The 19365-nt window shown below is 42.0% G+C and overlaps 1 protein-coding gene across 1 annotated transcript in view; it reads left to right on the forward strand.

Moving 5' to 3' along the window:
* OTUD4 (OTU deubiquitinase 4) overlaps positions 1-14283 on the forward strand; it is a 49944-nt gene extending 35661 nt beyond the window's left edge. Inside the window, exons 14-21 of the mRNA XM_029076658.2 lie at positions 1621-1783; positions 2748-2868; positions 3163-3218; positions 3453-3545; positions 5137-5275; positions 5787-6056; positions 7053-7093; positions 9029-14283. Of these exons, the coding sequence (XP_028932491.1) occupies positions 1621-1783; positions 2748-2868; positions 3163-3218; positions 3453-3545; positions 5137-5275; positions 5787-6056; positions 7053-7093; positions 9029-10234 (2089 nt within the window). The 3' untranslated portion in view covers positions 10235-14283. The remainder of the gene's footprint in view (positions 1-1620; positions 1784-2747; positions 2869-3162; positions 3219-3452; positions 3546-5136; positions 5276-5786; positions 6057-7052; positions 7094-9028) is intronic.
* The last annotated feature ends 5082 nt before the right edge of the window (positions 14284-19365 follow it).

Consider the following 19365-nt stretch of genomic DNA (forward strand, 5'->3'; position numbering starts at 1 on the left):
CGTACTAATATTACATCTCCTCCAAGAAGTCTCCCCTGAATAAGCCCTCCTTACCCTTAATCCCTCTCTCTTCTGAGTTGTCCCTACCCCTGAATTTGTGCCATTTATTCAGCCCCCGCTCAGCCGCACAACACTTATGTACATATCCATCATTTATTTTCACATCCATTTCCCTCTTCTAGACTGTAAGCTCTTTGTGGACAGGGAACATATCTACCAACTCTGTATGTCTCAATTGTCCAAGTGCTTAGTATGGTCACTCTGCACTCAGTAAGCACTCAACAAATATGACTGAGGAGAGAGACTGATAAAAATGATAAACTGTGGGAATAGGAGGAGACACTAGGATAAGAGTAGTGTGATTGTCAGAATACAATATCAGACTTAATGAATGCACACTTGATTATACATACATGGATAAATGCTGAGGATGGGTATAATGCATTTATGGGAGGGAACATTTTTCCTCTCTTTAGTAACACTCTGAGTATCTTCATTAAAGCTCAAATAGCTTGAGACCTGCTACTGCTCAGATTTATGATTCAAAAGACCCAGCACTTTGAGGATCTTGGCCAGTGATTGTTTTTCTAACATTTTTATCATTATCAGATGATATGCTAATAAATATTTAGAGCTGTGTAAGGGATCTCTTGTTAGGTTTTATGTGCATGATAGGTGAAGGTATAAAATAAAAACTGTTTAGATTTCTTGGGTTTTAAGTCTTTGCTTTTTTAGGGTTGTGCTTTCTGCCCTCTTATAATAATGTTGGTATTTGTTAAGTGCTTACTATATGCTGAGCACTGTTCTAAGCACTGGGGGAAATACAGGGTCATCAGGTTGTCCCACGTGAGACTCACAGTTAATCCCCATTTTACAGATGAGGGAACTGAGGCACAGAGAAGTGAAGTGACTTGCCCACAGTCACACAGCTGACAAGTGGCAGATCCGGGAGTCGAACTCATGACCTCTGACTCTGAAGCCCAGGCTCTGTTCCACTGAGCCACGCTGCTTCCCTTATTACAGACCAAAGTTAATTTTATCTATTCTGTGCCAAGAAAATGTCCTTAATTTGGGTTTTCTGTATTTGAACTCAAAAGCACATGTTGTCTTTAGGGCCTGACATTTTGTGAAGTGGGTTAGGTAAATATTTTGATATGTTTTTGTTGTCCTTTGAGATCTGCAATCAAAATTGACATTTTAAAAAGCAATTTTTAGGGATTCCAACTTTAACTTTTGTGCACTGAAACAAGTTTTTGATTTTCTCTCAATCCTGCTCTTTGGTTCTAATGATACAGCCTAATATGGTAATATCATCTTTCCATCACCACTGTTTCCTTCCATCCTTCCTCCTCTTGAGGAGGTAGACAAGGAAATACTGAATCCCCTCCCCAGATTTAGCCCAGGTTTGATATTGCAGGCCCATCTGTCTGTACACTCATAAGAAAGAGGTAATACATCAGATTTTAACTTTAATTCTTCTACTTCCCCCACTTTCCTCCCACCAGCCCTCACAAGTCATTTGTAATCGTATTCTTGGGATGTGGGTAGGAAATACATTTGTTAGAATATTCCGATTATGTTTGGTGAAATTTTTAAATGAATAAAATATTTGCCCTGCAGAAAACCAGAACGTGAGAGAACTGAAGATTCTGACCAGGCTACCAGAGACTGTAACTATTTTGGCCTTTCTCCAAAAGAGCGCAGAGAGAAACAGGCAATAGAAGAATCTCGCTTGCTTTATGAGATTCAACAACGAGATGAAAAGGCCTTCCCAGCCCTTTCTGTATGTATAAATCTACTTTATTGCTTGTAGCCAATGAGAGGGTTTTGATATTCTGTTCATTTGGTTTTACCCCAAGTATTACATTATTCATAATTTGAAAGAGAGAATCGATTTTAGTGGCCTGATGCAAAGAATGAGTGTCTGATCTATTGGGTAGATTTTGCACCTGTTGCTATTTTTCATCCTTACTCTAGAGTGCTCTTCTTTAGGTAGCTGTTACGTAGAATATGCTAAAAATTATGCGGTGGTTTTTCATTTCCTTTTATGAATTGCTTATGAAGATGTTATTTGTAATGGACACCTGCAAGGGTATTGGGAGGAGTTTGGGAAATAGGGCAGCTTGAAGAATGTTGTAGGTGAAGTCATGAGGGGAAGACAGTGGACCAGAAAGAAGGAAGCAGTGGGGTACTGTAAGGTTCACCTGGATCTAGGATGAAGACCCAAGACAAATTCAGGTTCTCTGCACAAAGTGAACTCTTGTCTTGTAACTCATTTACACCTTTTGGAGCCCTGTTAATTTTAGAGGAACTAGATATAGCTCTACCCTGAGGGGGTCACAGAATAGACAGGGATCAAATGAATGAGAACAAGGGTAGATGCATAACTAAGTGCATTTAGAGATTTGTGGTAGAGAGTGTGTGAGGTTGCATTTGACTCTGCACTTAGTTGAATGTCCCTTAACCACTTTGATACTCACCCCAGCCTTGTAACACTTATGAACTTATCTTTATACTCTATTGTTTCCCCTATATATAATTTATTTTAGTGTCTGTTTCCCCTGAAGATTGTAAGCTCCTTGTGGGGAGGGATCTCATCTACCAAATCTGTTGTCTCTCCCAAGTGCCACAGATCAGTGCTGTGGATACAGTCACTGCTCAATAAATACCATTGATTGATTGATGATATATGCTATTTCGGTGGTTAAATCTTCAATCCAAAATGGAGTTTGTTTTATTTTCTCAAGAGCCCATCGGTTTGTCAGACAGCTGCTCAGACTACTAATACTTGTAGCCAGAGAAAGCTACCAGGGAATGAACGAAGAGGGAACAGGAGAAGAGTGGATATAGAGGAACAAAGAGATAAGGGTAAGTAATGATGTAAAAGCTAATGCTTCAAGTTTGGAGGCCTAGAAGTCATTCTCACGTCTCTGTTTCCAAGAGTGTGGTTTGGGACAAATAACTATTTCTGAACTGAAACAGAAAAATACGTTTCTAAAAAAAATCATTAGATGAAAATAATGTATTTACATTTAAAAAGCAGTATTTAAACACGGAAGATCAGTATAGATATCAGTTCTTTTGGTTTTTATATCTTCAAGTTTTTGTTTTATATACAAACTTAACTAGAAGTCTTACTCATGTTTTTTGCCTTTATCACAGATGCAAATCTCAAGCAGATTCACTTAGATCAGAAATTTGAGCAAAGTACCTCTGAGGTAAATGCTTTAATTTTTTTATTTGTCTTCGGATTTCTTTGATCTTCTGTAGCGTTCTGTTTATGGTAGTGTCCTTGAGGGGAGTCGCCAGCGTGGTAGGAAAGCTACTAGATACTGTCATTTTGGGGGGTTTTAAGATGGAGGGAGTTTGTGGCGTGGTGGATACAAAATAAAAAGAGAGTAATAGAACTGGATTATGAATAACTGTAGGAATAACAAAATGGCTCTGTTTAGTTTCCAAAGAATGATGGGGATGGCAGTAAATGTCTGAGAGCTTCAACTCCTTCAAAATTGAAGAAAACACAACCTCTGTGTCCTGCTGAACAAGTAAGAAGCGTACTGATGATTTACTTCTGCTGTGGAATTGGCAAACTAGCCATATGTATTTGAAAATTTAAGAGAAGAAATCAATTGAGTTAATTATTATGGAAATAGTAAAAATTGCATTTATCGAGGACTCAGGAGGTACAGGGCACTGTACTAGGCTCTTTGGAAAGTATAAGAGAAGCAAGAGACAGACTCTGCCCCTAAGAAGAAGGAGGGTGCTGTGAATCAGAGCAACTCCCTCTCTAGTTATTAAACTCCTTGTGGGTAGAGGTTGTTGTCTACCTACAGTATAGTAATCTCCCAAGTGCTTAGTACAGAACTTTGCAATCAATAAATGCTCAATAAATTAAGTCGTGTTTATTGATTGCTTACTGTGTGCAGAGCACTGTACCAAGCGCATGTACCATTAATTGAGTGATTCTTTCTTGTACTGTCCTTTAAATGTAAAAACTTAATCTCTTAATATATCTCCAGTGCTTTCATCTTCTGGGAAATAGAAAATCTGCAATCTTACAATTTTCCACACTTGTAGGCAGTTTTATAACATGACTTTTCAGGTTAATTGGCCAGAATATATGTTGTGTGGGATACTTTTGGGTTTTAAAAAGCCAGTGCGGAGGAAAGCTTAAATAGAATCAAAACTAGGTCAGATAGTCTAAAGTTTGAGTAACAAACACTTGGTTGGACTCTCTTGAACCCATTCTTTTTTGGTGTCCCAAACTCTTTTGGGTAACTAGATTAAATTGTATCAACTAGATTAATTTCAGAAAACAAACTGTAGAATTGAGTTTGTTCTCTATGACCCTTTGGAGTTTGTTAGCCCTGTATGTCTGAATTTTTTTTTATTCCTAGAATATGAAAAATAGGGAGTCGTAATTTTTTAAAAATGGTCTTTTGTTAAGTACGTTCTTAGTGCCAGACACTGTACTAAGCAGTGGGATAAGTACAAGCTAATCTCATTGGACACAGTCCAGATCCCACAGAGAACAGTCTTAATCCCTGTTTTACAGATGAGGTAACTGAAGCACAGAAAAGTTAATTGACTTGCCATAAGGTCACACAGTAGCCAAGTGGCAGAGTCGGGATTAGAACCCAGGTTTTTCTGACTACCAGACCCATGCTCTGTCTACTGGGCCATGCTGCTTCTCTGAATAATACCTTCCAGGTTTCTCCTGGATACCCTGTCAACATTTCATCCCTCATATAAGGGACAGCATTTCACCTGGAAAGGTTGAAGCAGTGGTTTACTTCCATGCCAGTTAACTCGTTAGTACTTTGAGTCTACCAGATGATAATAATGTGAAAATACTAATGAATCAGTTCATCACCTTAATCCCTTAACCTCTTGAATCTGAGATCCTCATTTTAGGATGAGGAAATTGCAGCTACTGACTGGTAAAACTATTTGCACTTGTGTAGTACCATTTACCTATGAATCTCATTTACAACATCATTTAATTCAGAGATCTGAGAAGGTTAAGATTAGAAGAAAGTTCACAGGTGCATCCAGAAACCAAATTTAGCCAGAGGGGAATTGATTGTAAATGAGTGGAATGTCATGAAGCTTAATTTTTTTTTCTTCCTTTTGTAGAAATCAGCAGAACCTGTGTCATTAGCAAATCCTTCAGTCCTTCTAGTCCCTCCTGAGGTACATTTGCCTCCCACTGTGCCTTCTTTGCCAGCTACTGTGCCACCGTGGCAGTGTGACCCGGCAGCTTATGGACCTACAGGTTTGAAGAGAAAATCAGTGTTTGGGGTTAAAGACCTGTTCCTTTATGTGTTAAATTAGATTCTCAAATCATTAAAAATGGAGCGTAGCCTCTTACTGGGTTGGAAATGTGGGGTGATATAAAACTGGGAGTTCTCAGGTGTACAGGGGACTCCAGTGACGCTGTTCTTCGCCCTCAGACTCCTAGTTACCTAGGTCTCATGGATTTTGGGGGGTTCCACTTTGCTGTACTTTTGGAATTCATTCTCCAGCCATGATAGGGTTGCTGTTTCTATTTGTTTGACAGGTATAATGTTCTAAGCCTACAGTGGCATCTCAGTAAATACTGTTGATGGATGTAGTGTGACCATTTGTCAGCTACTATTATTTCTCAGTTGTCTCCGTTTTTTTCCCCTAGTAAATATTTACTTTTAACAGTTTTTCCCGCAACCCCAAGAGGAGCACTAATAGCATGCATTTGATTTACTCATGGCATGCGGGGCTTTTGATTCTTCCTTTATCCCTCATTTTAGGTGTTCCCTCTCAAGTTCCTGTTTTGTCGGTGACACAGACTCTGACCCCTGGACTGGATTCTACTGTGTCACAGGCTCACTTAACACCCACTCCTGTTGCTCCAGTTCCCCTGCCTATCCAAGCAATTAACCAGCCTATAATGCCTTTGCCTCAGACCTTGAGCCTTTATCAAGACCCACTTTTCCCTGGGTTTCCTTTGAATGAAAAGGGAGAGCGAGCCACAGCACCAGCATATTCACTGTGTAATACTGGGGATGATCTACCTAAAGGTAAGCGCCTTTAACAGTTTCCATTAGTCATCATTGGTTTAGAGAGGAGTCAGGAATAAAGAAATGGAGTTGAGAGGTCGGAATATGCAAACCGTGGCATTCACAGATAAACAAAAATAACTTAAAACTATCAGTGTATTTTTATACAAGAACCATGTCCCATTTTTTTCTTTCAAATAAGAGTAAATGATGACCTAATGTCCCTGCTCTAAACTTGAGCTTCCTTTGATTCTTTATGTACGTTATTAAAGTAGGTTTGTTGTTTTGGATCATTTCAGTGTTTCAGAGTTATGAAACCCAATTTCCAGTTGTGACTTTCATTTAAGCAGAGGTTTGAACAATGTTTGGCATCCCCATTTTTGATCTGTGAGTTCTGTTTTGTCATTCTGTGATTTCTGATCTATAAAAACAATAGGATTGGAGAAGATGTATGTGCATTCATTTCTGTCGTGGTCTATGTTTTCACTATATGTTTGGCTAAAACACTGTCAGGGAGTTAGGGAGTGTTTTACTAACGTGAATGTGTTTTAGATACAATGTGCTACAGTTTAGGAAGACAATGGTTGTACGTATGTGCGTAGTTTTGGACTCTGTTGACTTCAACGCACATTTCTCTCATCACAAGGTTTTGCAAGAACAGAACCCCTGAGATACAGAAGAACTATCGGCTCGTACTGTCAGGCGAACCTTCCCCAGTTTCCAAACAATGTTCAAGCAAAATATGAAGCGAAAACCCCCAGTTCTTGCAGAATTGAGTGAACTTTTAACTATTTCCCATTCTATAGTAACAAGAGACCAGTTTTTGGAGATGGTCAAACTAAAATTCATGATTTATGTTTAACAGATCACTGATATTACAGGCAAAAATCTTTTTTGCAAAAGTGAAAATCCTTGAGTTAGAATGGGTTCTGATATTGTGCAAGTCTAGGGCAGGAAATGAACTTCTTTTTTGTGTGAATACAATTTTAATTATATTCATTGTTCTATCTTCCATAGATAAAAACGTCCTCCGGTTTTTCTTCAACCTTGGTGTGAAGGTAGCTATTTTTAAGTAAAAATTATATTTTACTCACATACGGATGTTAGAGCTGTTGATCAATTTAGGTTGGAATTATGTTAAGAAAACTTGCAATACTGATAACATTGTACTGGTCAGTCGTAAATTTTGAAATTTGCATTTTTATCCTTAAGTCTTTGAAATGCACTTTATGCTTGAGTGATCCTGTCCTTGTATGTCTTTTCTTTCTATACCAGTGAACTCTATGTGGTTGGGGGCCTTAAGAGCTGTACCACTTGCCTGTTAGAAATTGTGTATGCCCCCTAAATTAAGGCATTTACACTGGCCTTACTCCTTCCATTTCTCCAGCTACTTGCTTTTCCCCTTGGAAGAAGAGTAGCCTGAAACAGTCATTAGTGTCCCAAAAACCAATGGAGATATGCAAGATGACGTGAGAAGGAACTCTGCAGGAGCATTCAGGTGTTCTCTGTCCCAGTGGACGGCAATACAGGACTTAGGGTAGGGTAGGGGAGTTGTCCTTTGGTTTGAAGATGACCCTGCGAATGATGAAACTGCATCTGAGAGCGAAGCAGCGTGGCTCAGTGGAAAGAGCACGGACTTTGGAGTCAGAGGTCATGGGTTCAAATCCCAGCTCTGCCACTTGTCAGCGGTGTGACTGTGGGCAAGTCACTTAACTTCTCTGTGCCTCAGTTACCTCATCTGTAAAATGGGGATTAAGACTGTGAGCCCCACGTGGGACAACCTGATTCCCCTGTGTCTACCCCTGCGCTTAGAACAGTGCTCTGCACATAGTAAGCGCTTAACAAATACCAACAAATACCAACATTATTATCTTCAATCAGTCAATCACTGGTACTTATTGAGCGCTTATTATGCGCTGAGCCCTGTATTAAGCCTGGGGAGAGTACAATACAGTGGAATTAGCAGACACGTTCTCTGCCCATAGTGAGTTTACAGTCTAGTGAGAGAATCTCCTGCACACTCCTGCACACTTGTATACCACCTCCGTGAAAATCTAGAAGTACATTTTTTCTGGCCCCGTGTCATGCTCGGACACCAGTGGTTAAGAGGGGAAGGGGATGTGCTACTGCCAGCCCGCTGAGGACTTGAACTGTTCATTGCAGTAACGGTGGGGTTTTCCACTGAGCCATTCACCGGCTCTTACCCTAAACCTTGTGTCCCGGGGCACTTGTTGTGAGGTGGCTGGCGGGAGAATGGGTGCAATCTGGGCATTTGCCACAGCAGCAGTTACTATTGTGCCCTCACCCACTCGGTGAACCGTCCTAGAGTATAAAACTCAGACAAAAACCAGGTTTGAAGCAAAAAATCAAAAGTAAACACACCGAGAACATCGTCACCGACAACAAGACAGTTGTCCTTTCTGCAACTAGTAAGACTGGAACCGGAAACAGCAAGAGCATCAGAGCAGCGAGGGTTGTTCCAGGCAGCAATACAGTGTCATCAGATTACTATCCCTGGGCAGATTGGCCGATTGCTTTGTGAAAAGCGATGCTCAATGAACAGTGCTTAAGAGGGTGACGGTTGGGAAAGGCAGTCTGAATGGTGGCTGTCCATTGAGAGCTAATGGTTTTGTAGGTCCAGCCCAAGGAAGGAGGGTTCTTCATTGCTGTTTTTACAGAAAGGAAGCAAAAGGTGGCAGTGAAATGCTGGAAGTTAGTAATGCATGCACTATCTTACCTTCAGGAACCAAGCTCTTAGGAGGAAAGTTTTGGGGGGTTTTTTGTTGTTGGGTTTTGTTCTTTCTGCCTCTCTCTTTTTAAACAGCTTTTGGTCTAGAGTCGCTGCTTACGTGGCAGGTGAAATAGGGAAACGTTTCCTTTTATAACAGATTAAGTAGGTACTGTTGCCTGATTCTTCAGGCAGAGGTTTTCCAAGTGGGATATGTCGGAGCCATTTATCTTTCTCTCATGTCAGTTTTCTCTCTGCTTTTCAGGCCTTCAGCTACCCCATGTGGGCTCCTCATTACTATCTGTATCCATTGCATCAGGCTTATTTCACTCCATGCAGAGTGTATGCGAAGGTTCCAGTTCCTGTATATCCTCACAACTACTGGTTCCAGGAAGCTCCTTCATCTCAAAGTGAACACGATTCAGCCTGTACAGAAAGACATTTTCCCGAACAGAATGAGTCCAGTGCAAATGACCAGGGTGCACAGGCTGAGCCTACACCTCCAACATCCTTCACCACACCCATGGCTGTACCTCCTTCTCAGGGGTCTGAATGTCAAGAACCGGTATCTCACCAGGTTGATATAGAATCCGTGAATCTCGGACAGCCTCTTCATGCTAATTATGAAGAGTCGCTAGAGGGCAAGGGCGCATTTCCGCAGCCTCCCTTTGGTCCCGGTCCATTTTTAGGAGCTGTTCCCATGCCACCTCCGTATTTCCCTCCTTTCTGGTATGGGTATCCGTTTCAGGGCTTCGTCGAGAATACCGTGGTGAGGCATGATGTTGTCATCTCTCCTGAGGACAAGGGGGCACTAGCCCTCCCCCTGGAGGACCCAGCTACACCGAAGGAATGTGATTTAGTCTCGACAGACCAGGAAGCCAACAGGGAAGGAGCCCTACCCCTCTCGACCGCTCCCAGAGAGGGTAGCGTCCAAAGCGAACAGTCGACCCGGGAGAAGAAAGCGGAGCAAACCCCTGCCGTTTGCCCTCCTGCCTCGGAGGTAAAGGCTCACCTTCATCTTCCGGTTCCACATGTGGAAAGGAAGACTTTGCCATTGGTTCCAGACGCTCGTCTTAAAAGTACCACTTCCGTGGCTAAGGAGAGACCAGAGGAATCGAGAGAGTCCAAGGCCACGGGAACCACGGCCAGTTCAGTTGACAGCAGAGTACAGAAACCAAGGGAAGAGAGTTCTGAAGACGAAAACGAGGTGTCTGATATTCTGAAGAGTGGTAGATCCAAGCAGTTTTACAATCAGACCTACGGAAATAGGAAGTATAGGCACGACTGGGCCTATTCCGGCAGAGGCGGGTATCCCCATCCCAGAGGTGAGGAGCCTTGGAAAGGGCCTCCCAACCGAAGCAGAGAGGAAGGCTTTCAATATCATCGAAATTTTAGAGGGCGGCCATTTCGGGGTGACAGGAGAAAGTCAGCGATGGGAGATAGCCACAGGGGACACCACCAACACCCTTAGAAATCGTCCGTGCGGGCTTCAAAGCAGAAAGGGTTTCTGAAGAGGAACCCCCTTAGTATTTCCGAACGGTTGTCGGTTTATTTATTATATAAACACCTCAAAACGGATTTCACTCCCCTGCCCTTCATTCTCCGCCCTGTCCCCCTTCCCCTCTTTCCCTGTCCCCCTTCCCCTCTTTCTCTGTCCCTCTTCCCCTCTTTCCCTTTCCCCTTTCCCCTCTTTCCCCCTTCTCTGGAACAAACTAGTAACCTCAGAGTGAAGCCTAGGGGCAAATGGCTCCTTGGCATTACAAGCTTTTGGCATTGACGTGCTACTTTTGGTTTAGTTATTTGTAGGTTATTCTTGTTGTGGTTGTTTTTCAGCTATGAAAGCAGAAACAGCACCTGTTTATCAAGTATAAAAATAAGATGTTTAAAATATAAAACAGATTTATTGTTGATTTTTTTCTCACAGAGTTTGTTTTCGATAAATGTTCAGAACAATTGAAATGTTTACTGAAGTGACAGAAATATAGCATTTGACCTACCGTAGATTCCAAAAATAGATAACATTGCACCAAATAGAAAATATATATTTTATTATACAATGCCTTAGACATAAACTGGGCTAAAGAAATTCTCAGCCTATAGCACTGTTGTTTTTGAAATGCTTCCAAGTCCAAAGGCCTTTCATCTCAGTTCTGTCAAACTTGAATATCTTGTCTTTATGATACCTAAGGCAGCCAACTAACTTGTGTCTTAGAAATGTTGTATATAGTTCTTTTAATATTCATAGGGTATATTTTTGAATTTAAGAAAGAAATTGTTGAAATAGACTTTAGACAGCAGTTAAGAATAGATGTTTATGAATTGATAGGAAATGTAATCAAACGGCTGTTCCCACCAAGAATTCACAGCACTGGGACAAATATAATGGTGCCTACTCGAATGGAGTGTAGATGCTATGCATTTTGAAAAGAATTCTGTACCTGTTATAACCACAGAAGTTTTTAAATGCCACTTTAACACTAATGCACTGACAAAGAGTCTAAATATTTTGTGAGAAGAGATGCATAAACATGAGGGGTTTTTGTTTTTTGGTTTTTTGTTTTTTTGGTTTTTTGTTGTTTTTTTTTTTTTTTTGCTTTGGCTTGACAAAGGTTTAAATGGTAATCTACTGTGTTTATTACTCCTTGCACTGTTTGTTATGTTTGTTACACTTTGCGTGTCTAGTCTCATAGCTTAAACTACTTTATAAAACCCAGAAGATTTTGACTTGGAGGTCTTTTATAGAGGCTGCTAGAAATTGGGTTTCGCCTTGCATTTTAAAATGATCCATCCCCTTGGGTAACTCGTTTCTTTTGACAACCTATCGTTCCTTTCTTCCCCTTCCACACGATTCCACCTCAGCCCATGCAGTATTCCTAGTTATTGCCTTTGCATGGTGCGCTCGGAGTTTGGAGAGTTGGCTCTCTGAAATAACACAGTATTCAGTCAGCTAGGATGTTTTGTAAAATGACCTGGGGATTGAATTTTATGTAATGTACATCCTGGTATAAAAGATGCTCCTTATACATTACCTTTTGAGGAAGAAGCTTGAGTGATAAACATTGCTATGCAAGTTCCATAATGTTTTTTGCGTGTCACGTATTACATACCTGGCCAGAAATAAACAGTCAACCACCCCCACCTTAACAGATATCCTTTTAAAGATCTTGCGCTGACTTTCCTCTGAGAGCCTGTGCTTTTCTGGTCCACACGAAACCTTCAGAGAGGCTTAAATGCTGGGCAAGATTTGGTAAATCTTTGCCGGTTTGTATTTCTCCCTATTTACCTCTGTTTGAATTAGCTAAGTCCTTGAACCCAATTACTACTGATTTGAGTAGCAACTAACATTTAGGTGCTCTGAAAATTCTACAAGTTTGGAGAAAAACGTTGAATGATGCCATTTTATTGAGATGGTCCTAGGTGGAAGTTGGTAGAAATTGTAACTGTTGTTTGTGCAGGAGAAATATTTAAAACAGATGTTTAAGGGGATTCATATTAAGATCCTGTGAGTTCAAACATGCTGAAGACCTACGACATAAGCCTTTGTATCCCAGTACAAGTTTAGTGGTCAGTTAAATTACGAAAGACTTGAGGCACCTCTATTTATAGACTCCAACTTTTATATAGCGTGTAAATTTCAACGCGATTTCACTAAAAGCCATTTTTATTAGTATGTTTAGATTTCTAGGTTTAAATATAGGTAAAAGTTCAAATTAAAGGTTTTGATCTCAGGAGTTCAGAAAGTACAGTTTCCTGATCCTTTTATCTCTGGGACAAATGCTCTGTACAATCAGTATCGGGATGTTTTAAGTTTAATATTAGAGAGAGAGCATTTTTCACTTTTATCACCTGTTGCCTTACCTCATTCCCATAGGATAGTCTGGATTCTGTTTTTCAAAGGAAACACTGAATTGTCTCTCGTTACCGGTCTTATGGGAAGAAAGTAGAAACAGAACTCAAAGATTGTTTTAGAAGATGGTACTTCTTTAGGTGACTTACAGGCTAAAAGCTGTGGCTTAAACAGTATTCTAGAGAGAGGTTTTTAGAATTGCTGTTTATTAATCTAGGGTTAGATTAATTAACCCTAGTTAGTGAGGTCAGAGAAGTGTAAAGTGAGCAAACTTCTCCTGAGGTTCAGCCTGTCTAGAAATCACATAGGAATGTGAAAGTTAAGAGTGCACAAAAGGTGAGACCTCCTTGATATGAACAAAACTAAGAGATAAGAGCCTCATTTATACCTTGAGTAGGAAATGATAGGACTTCAACATATTGGGAAAAAACATTTTAAAATGCAATTATTCCAGGACTGCTCAAAGTTAATCTGATTTTTTTTTTTAGGTACTGAAGCTGAGTTTGTAGTCTGTTCTTGCTTTGTAGTATTCTGTTTGTTTCTCCTTTTTTGCTTTAGATTTTTGTGCGTTCGTACCGTTGCTTCAGTCTCATTCACCTTAGACATGTTCCTTTCTTTTGAACCCATGTGAGGTGACTCTCCCATGCTCAAAGCGTGCCTTAATTTGGCCAGCGATGACCATGGTACACCTCTTGCTCTACATTTTTTCAGTACTCTTTTCTATGTGTTGCTTTTAGTCTAACTGAGGGTCATTTGTGCTAAAATCTCTGTGAATTGCTAAGCTCTTTCAGACTGACTGGTGCAATAAAATTCTTTGCTAATCACTTCGGGCTTAGAAACCATTTCAGCCAACCCTGAAACTAGCAATATTTATGGATTTGCATCATAAATGATGCCCACTTTATTGTATGCACTTCTTCTCCCTTCAGTTTTTGATGAGGTAATTCTTTTGCCTTTCCATTTCCGGTACTAAGCAAGGTCCACAGTGGTGTAGCCGGGGATCCTGCACATCGTGGCTACATTACTTTTGTTTACTGCATTTTCTCCCAATTTTATGCCTGCAGGCTACTGTGTTTTGTTCAGGAATCACTAGCTGATAGTTTTCTGTGTATCGATTCAGTGAACTGAGCGTTTTGCTAGGTAGTAACAGCCATTTACTCTTTCCGTGAGTAAGGGTTTTTTTGTTTTTTTCCAAGCAAATATTTTTGCAGGAGCTCGATGTACACAGCATAGAAAAGGAGTGGGCACATGGCTTAATACTGGACAACAGCAACTTTTGGGTTGAATTTACTTGAATGGTATAGAGATTGCATTGTTTCAGGCCTAGGGAAAAATCTTATATATATGAAAGAACGTAATAGCCTTACACTGAGTACAGATAATACTTTAAGCATGTGAAGATGTGATCCTTTGTGATGTTACTTGTAAAAAAAAATAAGTATATATACACATATCTTTTGATGTGTTGAAAGGAAAATAGTACTTTATATTCTTTATCATCACTTTTGTATGTGTTCGATATATTCCTGTTTATTTTTCTATGTTCTGTTTTGTAGCCTTAAGAAGTGTTTCAAAAGTATCTGAATGTATAAAAGGAGATTAATGCCCTACATTGTGTGATGCTGCATTGTACATAAAACTGTGTGCATATATTAAATTTTGTTTGTCTCAAATCTTGCCTGAAGTTTGATTCAAAAACAAAAAGAAACTTGCCGCTGGCCTACCAGAGTGAAGAGTTGGTTGGGTAAGATCTCCGGGGTTTTCTTGGCCATGTTGCTTGAGCGGCTTTCTGATCTTTGAATATCTTGCAGTAGGTTTTCACCACAATTGGAAAATGAGGTTTTCCCGACTAGCATAGAAACATTTAAGGAAATTTCACCTCTTTGACAGTTTATGTATTTTGTATAGGAGATCTTAAATTCTTGAGGCGTTTTTAAACTTGATTCAGTTATAAAAATTCTATTCAGATCACAAAATTTGCATTGTGCCCCCTTGACTTTTACCAGTGCCTCCTTTTCCCTTTGTATCACTAGCCAAAGAGAACACAACCAGTTTAATGCACTCAGGAGTCCCCTCACAGATTTCCAGATTTCCCCACAGACTTCCTTTAAAGCCAAGCAAAAAAGAAAAAAAGAACAGTGACAGTTGGTCTTTTCAAAAGGCTGCCAGCCTGATTTCATTTAGGCAAGCATTTCTCAGCCTCTTCTAATGCCAGTGTTCTCACTGCACCTCAATCTTGTCTGTCTCACCGCCATCCTCCTGCCCACCTCCTGCTTCTGGCCTGGAACACCCTCCCTCTTCATATACAACAATTACTCTCCTTAAAAACCTTTTTTGGAAAGCACATCTCCTCCAAGAAGCCTTCCCTGACTCAACCCTCATTTCCTTTTCTCCCACTCCCTTCTGCTTTGGATTTGTCCCCTTTATTCACTCCATGAGTCCCAAAACACTTGTGTACATATCTCTAATTTATATTAATAGACGTTGTGGGCAGGGAACGTGTCTACCAACTCTCTTATGCTGAACTCTCCCAAGTGCATAGTACAACGCTCTGCACACCGTAAGTGCTCAATAGATACTATAGATTGAACTTTCAGGTGGTCCCTAGCCCCTTTGAAAACATTTAATAATAATAATAATTATGGTACTTGTTAAGCGCTTACTATTTGCAGGGCACTGTTCTGAACGCTCGGGTAGATACAGGGTAATCGGATTGTCCCGCGGAGGGCTCACGTCTTTTAATCCCCATTTTTACAGATGAGATAACTGAGGCCCAGAGAAGTGAAGTGACTTACCCAAGGTCACACAGCAGACAAGTTGGCGGAGCCGGGATCAGAACCCACGATCTCTGACTCCCGAGCCCGGGCTCTTTCCACTGAGCCACGCTGCTTTTATTTCCAGTGTGTTGGAAGAAGCAGCGGGACCAAATGACCAGGAGCACGTGAGGGACCTTTCACATCCCGTGTATCATTATGGGGCGATGCTTTCTTTTCGTTACCTTTTGCGAAGTAGACATCCAGGTTTTGTGCCCGAGGATTACCACGACGAGGCACGAGTCCCTGAAGACCATTTCCGATCACGCCAGCCTCCCACTGCTTCATCCGTTCAGTCGTATTTATTAAGCACTGACTGCGTGCAGAGCACTATACCGAGTGCTTGGGAGAGTAAAGTACAATAAACGGACACATTGCCTGCCCACAACGAGCTTACAGTCTGGCAGGGGGCGGAGAGAGACAGCAATACAAATAAATAAAATTACAGATATGTGTGTAAGTGCCGTGGGGCTGGGAGTGAGGAAGAGCAAAAAGAGAGCAAGTCAGGGCAACGCAGAAGGGAGTGGGAGATGAAAGGTGGGGGGCTTTCAGTAGGGCCTGTGGAGATGGAGAAGGGGAGAATAATTGTCTTTGGGATTTGAGGAGGGCAGGCGTTACAGGACAGAGGTGGATGTGGGCTAGGGGTCAGCGGCGACACAGTTGAGGTCGAGGCGCAGAGAGAAGGTTAGTATTAATGGAGTGAAGTCCGGGGGCTGGGTTGTAGGAAAATAGCGAGGTGAAGTGGAAGGGGGCAAGGTGATAATAATGTTGGTATTTGTTATGCGCTTACTATGTGCCGAGCACTGTTCTAAGCACTGGGGTAGACACGGGAATCAGGTTGTCCCATTTGGGGCTCACAGTCTTAATCCCCATTTTACAGATGAGGTAACTGAGGCACCGAGAAGTGACTTGCCCAAAGTCACCCAGCTGACAAGCGGCCGAGCCGGGATTCGAACCCATGACCTCTGACTCCAAAGCCCGTGCTCCTTCCACTGAGCCACGCTGTTTCAAGTTGACGGTGTTGAGTTTATGTTTGATGTGGAGGTGGATGAGTTGTTATTGAGGAGCGGGGTGACCTGTCCTCAATCATAATGTTGGTATTAAGTGCTTACTATGTGCAGAGCACTGTTCTTAGCGCTGGGGTAGATACAGGGTCATCAAGTTGTCCCTCATGAGGCTCACAGTCTTAATCCGCATTTTCCAGATGAGGTAACCGAGGCACAGAGAAGTGAAGTGACTCGCCCACAGTCACCCAGCTGACAAGTGGCAGAGCCGGGATTCGAACCCCTGACCTCTGACTCCCAAGCCCGGGCTCTTTCCACCGAGCCACGCTGCTCCTCAGTGTTTTTGGAGAAAAACGATCCGTCACTTCTAGACTGGGAGAGCATAACCGAGTTAATCTTTCCGTCCAACGTCACGTGCCGAAAAGTATACGAAGTACTTCAGTCTGGTCGGTCATCTGACGATCCCGTCTCCTTATATTTACGTAGGAGTGGGATCCAGTGCTTCATGGCTTCTCTATATTGACAGTCACTTGTTTTGTTTTCAGAGTAATTTTTATAGTTATTGTCTTTCTTGAATAATTCCTCTGGATGAGATCAAATTAACTCATTGACATCTTCTCCACCCACTGCTGAAATAAGTCGTCTCTCCGGTTCAACAGCACCATCTGTTTTGCGCTCAGGGGTCTCTTCAACACCTCGAAAATCAGACGTAAGGCCAAATCTTCCCCCGAGATCCATTCGTTGTTTAATCTGAGGCCAGGTAATAAGGGAATTAAAACATGCCGGGGAGCCAGTCTTCGTATTTTATACAGGTCGTTGCTCAGGGGTGGGTGACTGGTTAACGCAGTGTTACCGAGCAATATTAATGGTCACATATGCAAATATAAAGTCAGGTCTTAGGCTTGATTCTTTCTGTTCCTGTCTCGATCACCAGAAGAAACACCTCGTCGCTAACTAAGTCGTGTGCAAGTTTCCAGAGGAAATTTATAGAGGTTTTCTTTTTGCAGATTGGCGCAGCGACGTTGGGCTTCTATTAGAAATACTGGAGAAAATTACGAGCACAAAGCGGTTTGCTGTTTAAATCGCATTAGGACTTCAGCTTTCTGCTGGGTCAAGCGGTGGACTGCCTGGATATTGTTAGAAGATATGGTTGCCGAAATTTCTGTTCACATTTCTTGATTTCCCATTATTGTGCTGACAGTTTGTACCAGTGAGGGAAAAGTATGCGCAAATGAAGATTGTAGTGGGCCTGGAGTTGGAAGCCTCATGGTGTCCCAGATCAGAGGTGGTTTCCTGTCTTTCCCCTCCTTTTGTGCGTATTGGTTCTCGGGTGATTTTAACGAGCCGTCGGGCCGGCCGCTCTAGGCCACGTGATGGACTGCTCGCATTGCAAACGCTAAAAGCTGGCACCGGCCTCGGTTCTCGGAGCAGTTGTTCCGAAAATTGGGTAGACTGAGGCCCTCTTTTAAAGGTTCTCAATTCCATGATCACAGAACATTTGTGCCTGGTGGAGGTCAACTGGCCGTTCCCTTCAGAATCTGAACGCTTGAGATGTTTTCAGGCGTGCTTTTTGGGGTTGGTTTTATCCCCTAAATAGCATTTATAGGTGGCATGGGCAAGAGAAAGGCGGGAGAGGAAGGGAAATACGTATTGTTTGGCAGTGCTCGATATAGTCAGTCTTTATTGTTCAAAAGAACCCGTTGAAGGTTGGCAAGGGGATACTAGGGAAAGAAAGGAGAAACTAGAGGAACAGCGTGGCTCAGTGGAAAGAGCCCCGGCTTGGGAGTCAGAGGTCATGGATTTGAATCCCGGCTCTGCCACTTGTCCCCCGTGTGACTGTGGGCAAGTCACTTGTCTTTGCCTCAGTTCCCTCATCAGGAAAATGGGGATTAACTGTGAGCCTCACATGGGATAACCTGATTACCTTGAATCTACCCCAGCGCTTAGAACAGTGCTCTGCACATAGTAAGCACTTAACAAAACCAACATTATGAGAAGCAGCGTGGCTCAGTGGAAAGAGCCCGGGCTTGGGAGTCAGAAGTCATGGGTTTGAATTCCGGCTCTGCCACTTGTGTGCCGTGTGACTGTGGGCAAGTCACTTAATTCACTTCTCGGTGCCTCAGTTACCTCATCTGTAAAATGGGGATTAAGACTGAGCCTCACGTGGGACAACCTGATGACCCCGTATCAACCCCAGTGTTTAGAACAGTGCTCTGCACATGGTAAGCGCTTAACAAATACCAACATTATTATGATTATTACTGACTCATGACCTCTCTGCCCCATAATAGGGGTTGGTTCCTCCCTGGGGCAACAAGCTCCCACTTGTATAAGGCTGAAAAAGAATTTCTGCTTTCCCTGAAGTGGCTCCTTCCCGATCCATATCCACAGCAGAGCTGCCTCCACATGGCTAAATCCTTAATTAAGCTCAGAGTAACTTTTATAGTTATTGGCTTTCTTGAATAATCCTCGGGATGAGATCAAATTAACGCTTTGACATCTTCTCCGCCCACTGCTAGACCTGGGAAAAAGGTAAAGAGTGATCAATTTGGGGGCCTTTTTGGGCGTCAATACTTAGTTCGTGGCTTAAATGTTTGAATTTACTTTTGCTCATTTTCAATATATCTCTGATTCAAATATTACTTGTGAGCGAATTAAGTCTTCAAAATACTCCAGGCAGTTCCATAATTTCTTTGGAATGCCTGGTTTGGAGAGGGGCGATTAATGTTTTCGGCTGAGTATTTCAGTGAGGTGCCCTATTTATGAAGTGTCAGGGGTGCAAGACACACTGGGCAAAGCCGGGCTGCTTCCTTTTTTCGGGAACTCAGGGTCCAAGTAAGGAAGCCAACTATCGGCCACGCTGACATTCTGATCCAGGGTAATAACGGTATTTATTAAGCACTTACTATGTGCTGAGCACTGTTCCGAGCGCTGGGTT

The sequence above is a fragment of the Ornithorhynchus anatinus genome, chromosome 12 (assembly GCF_004115215.2).
Source record: "Ornithorhynchus anatinus isolate Pmale09 chromosome 12, mOrnAna1.pri.v4, whole genome shotgun sequence".
In the NCBI taxonomy this organism is placed as follows: domain Eukaryota; kingdom Metazoa; phylum Chordata; class Mammalia; order Monotremata; family Ornithorhynchidae; genus Ornithorhynchus; species Ornithorhynchus anatinus.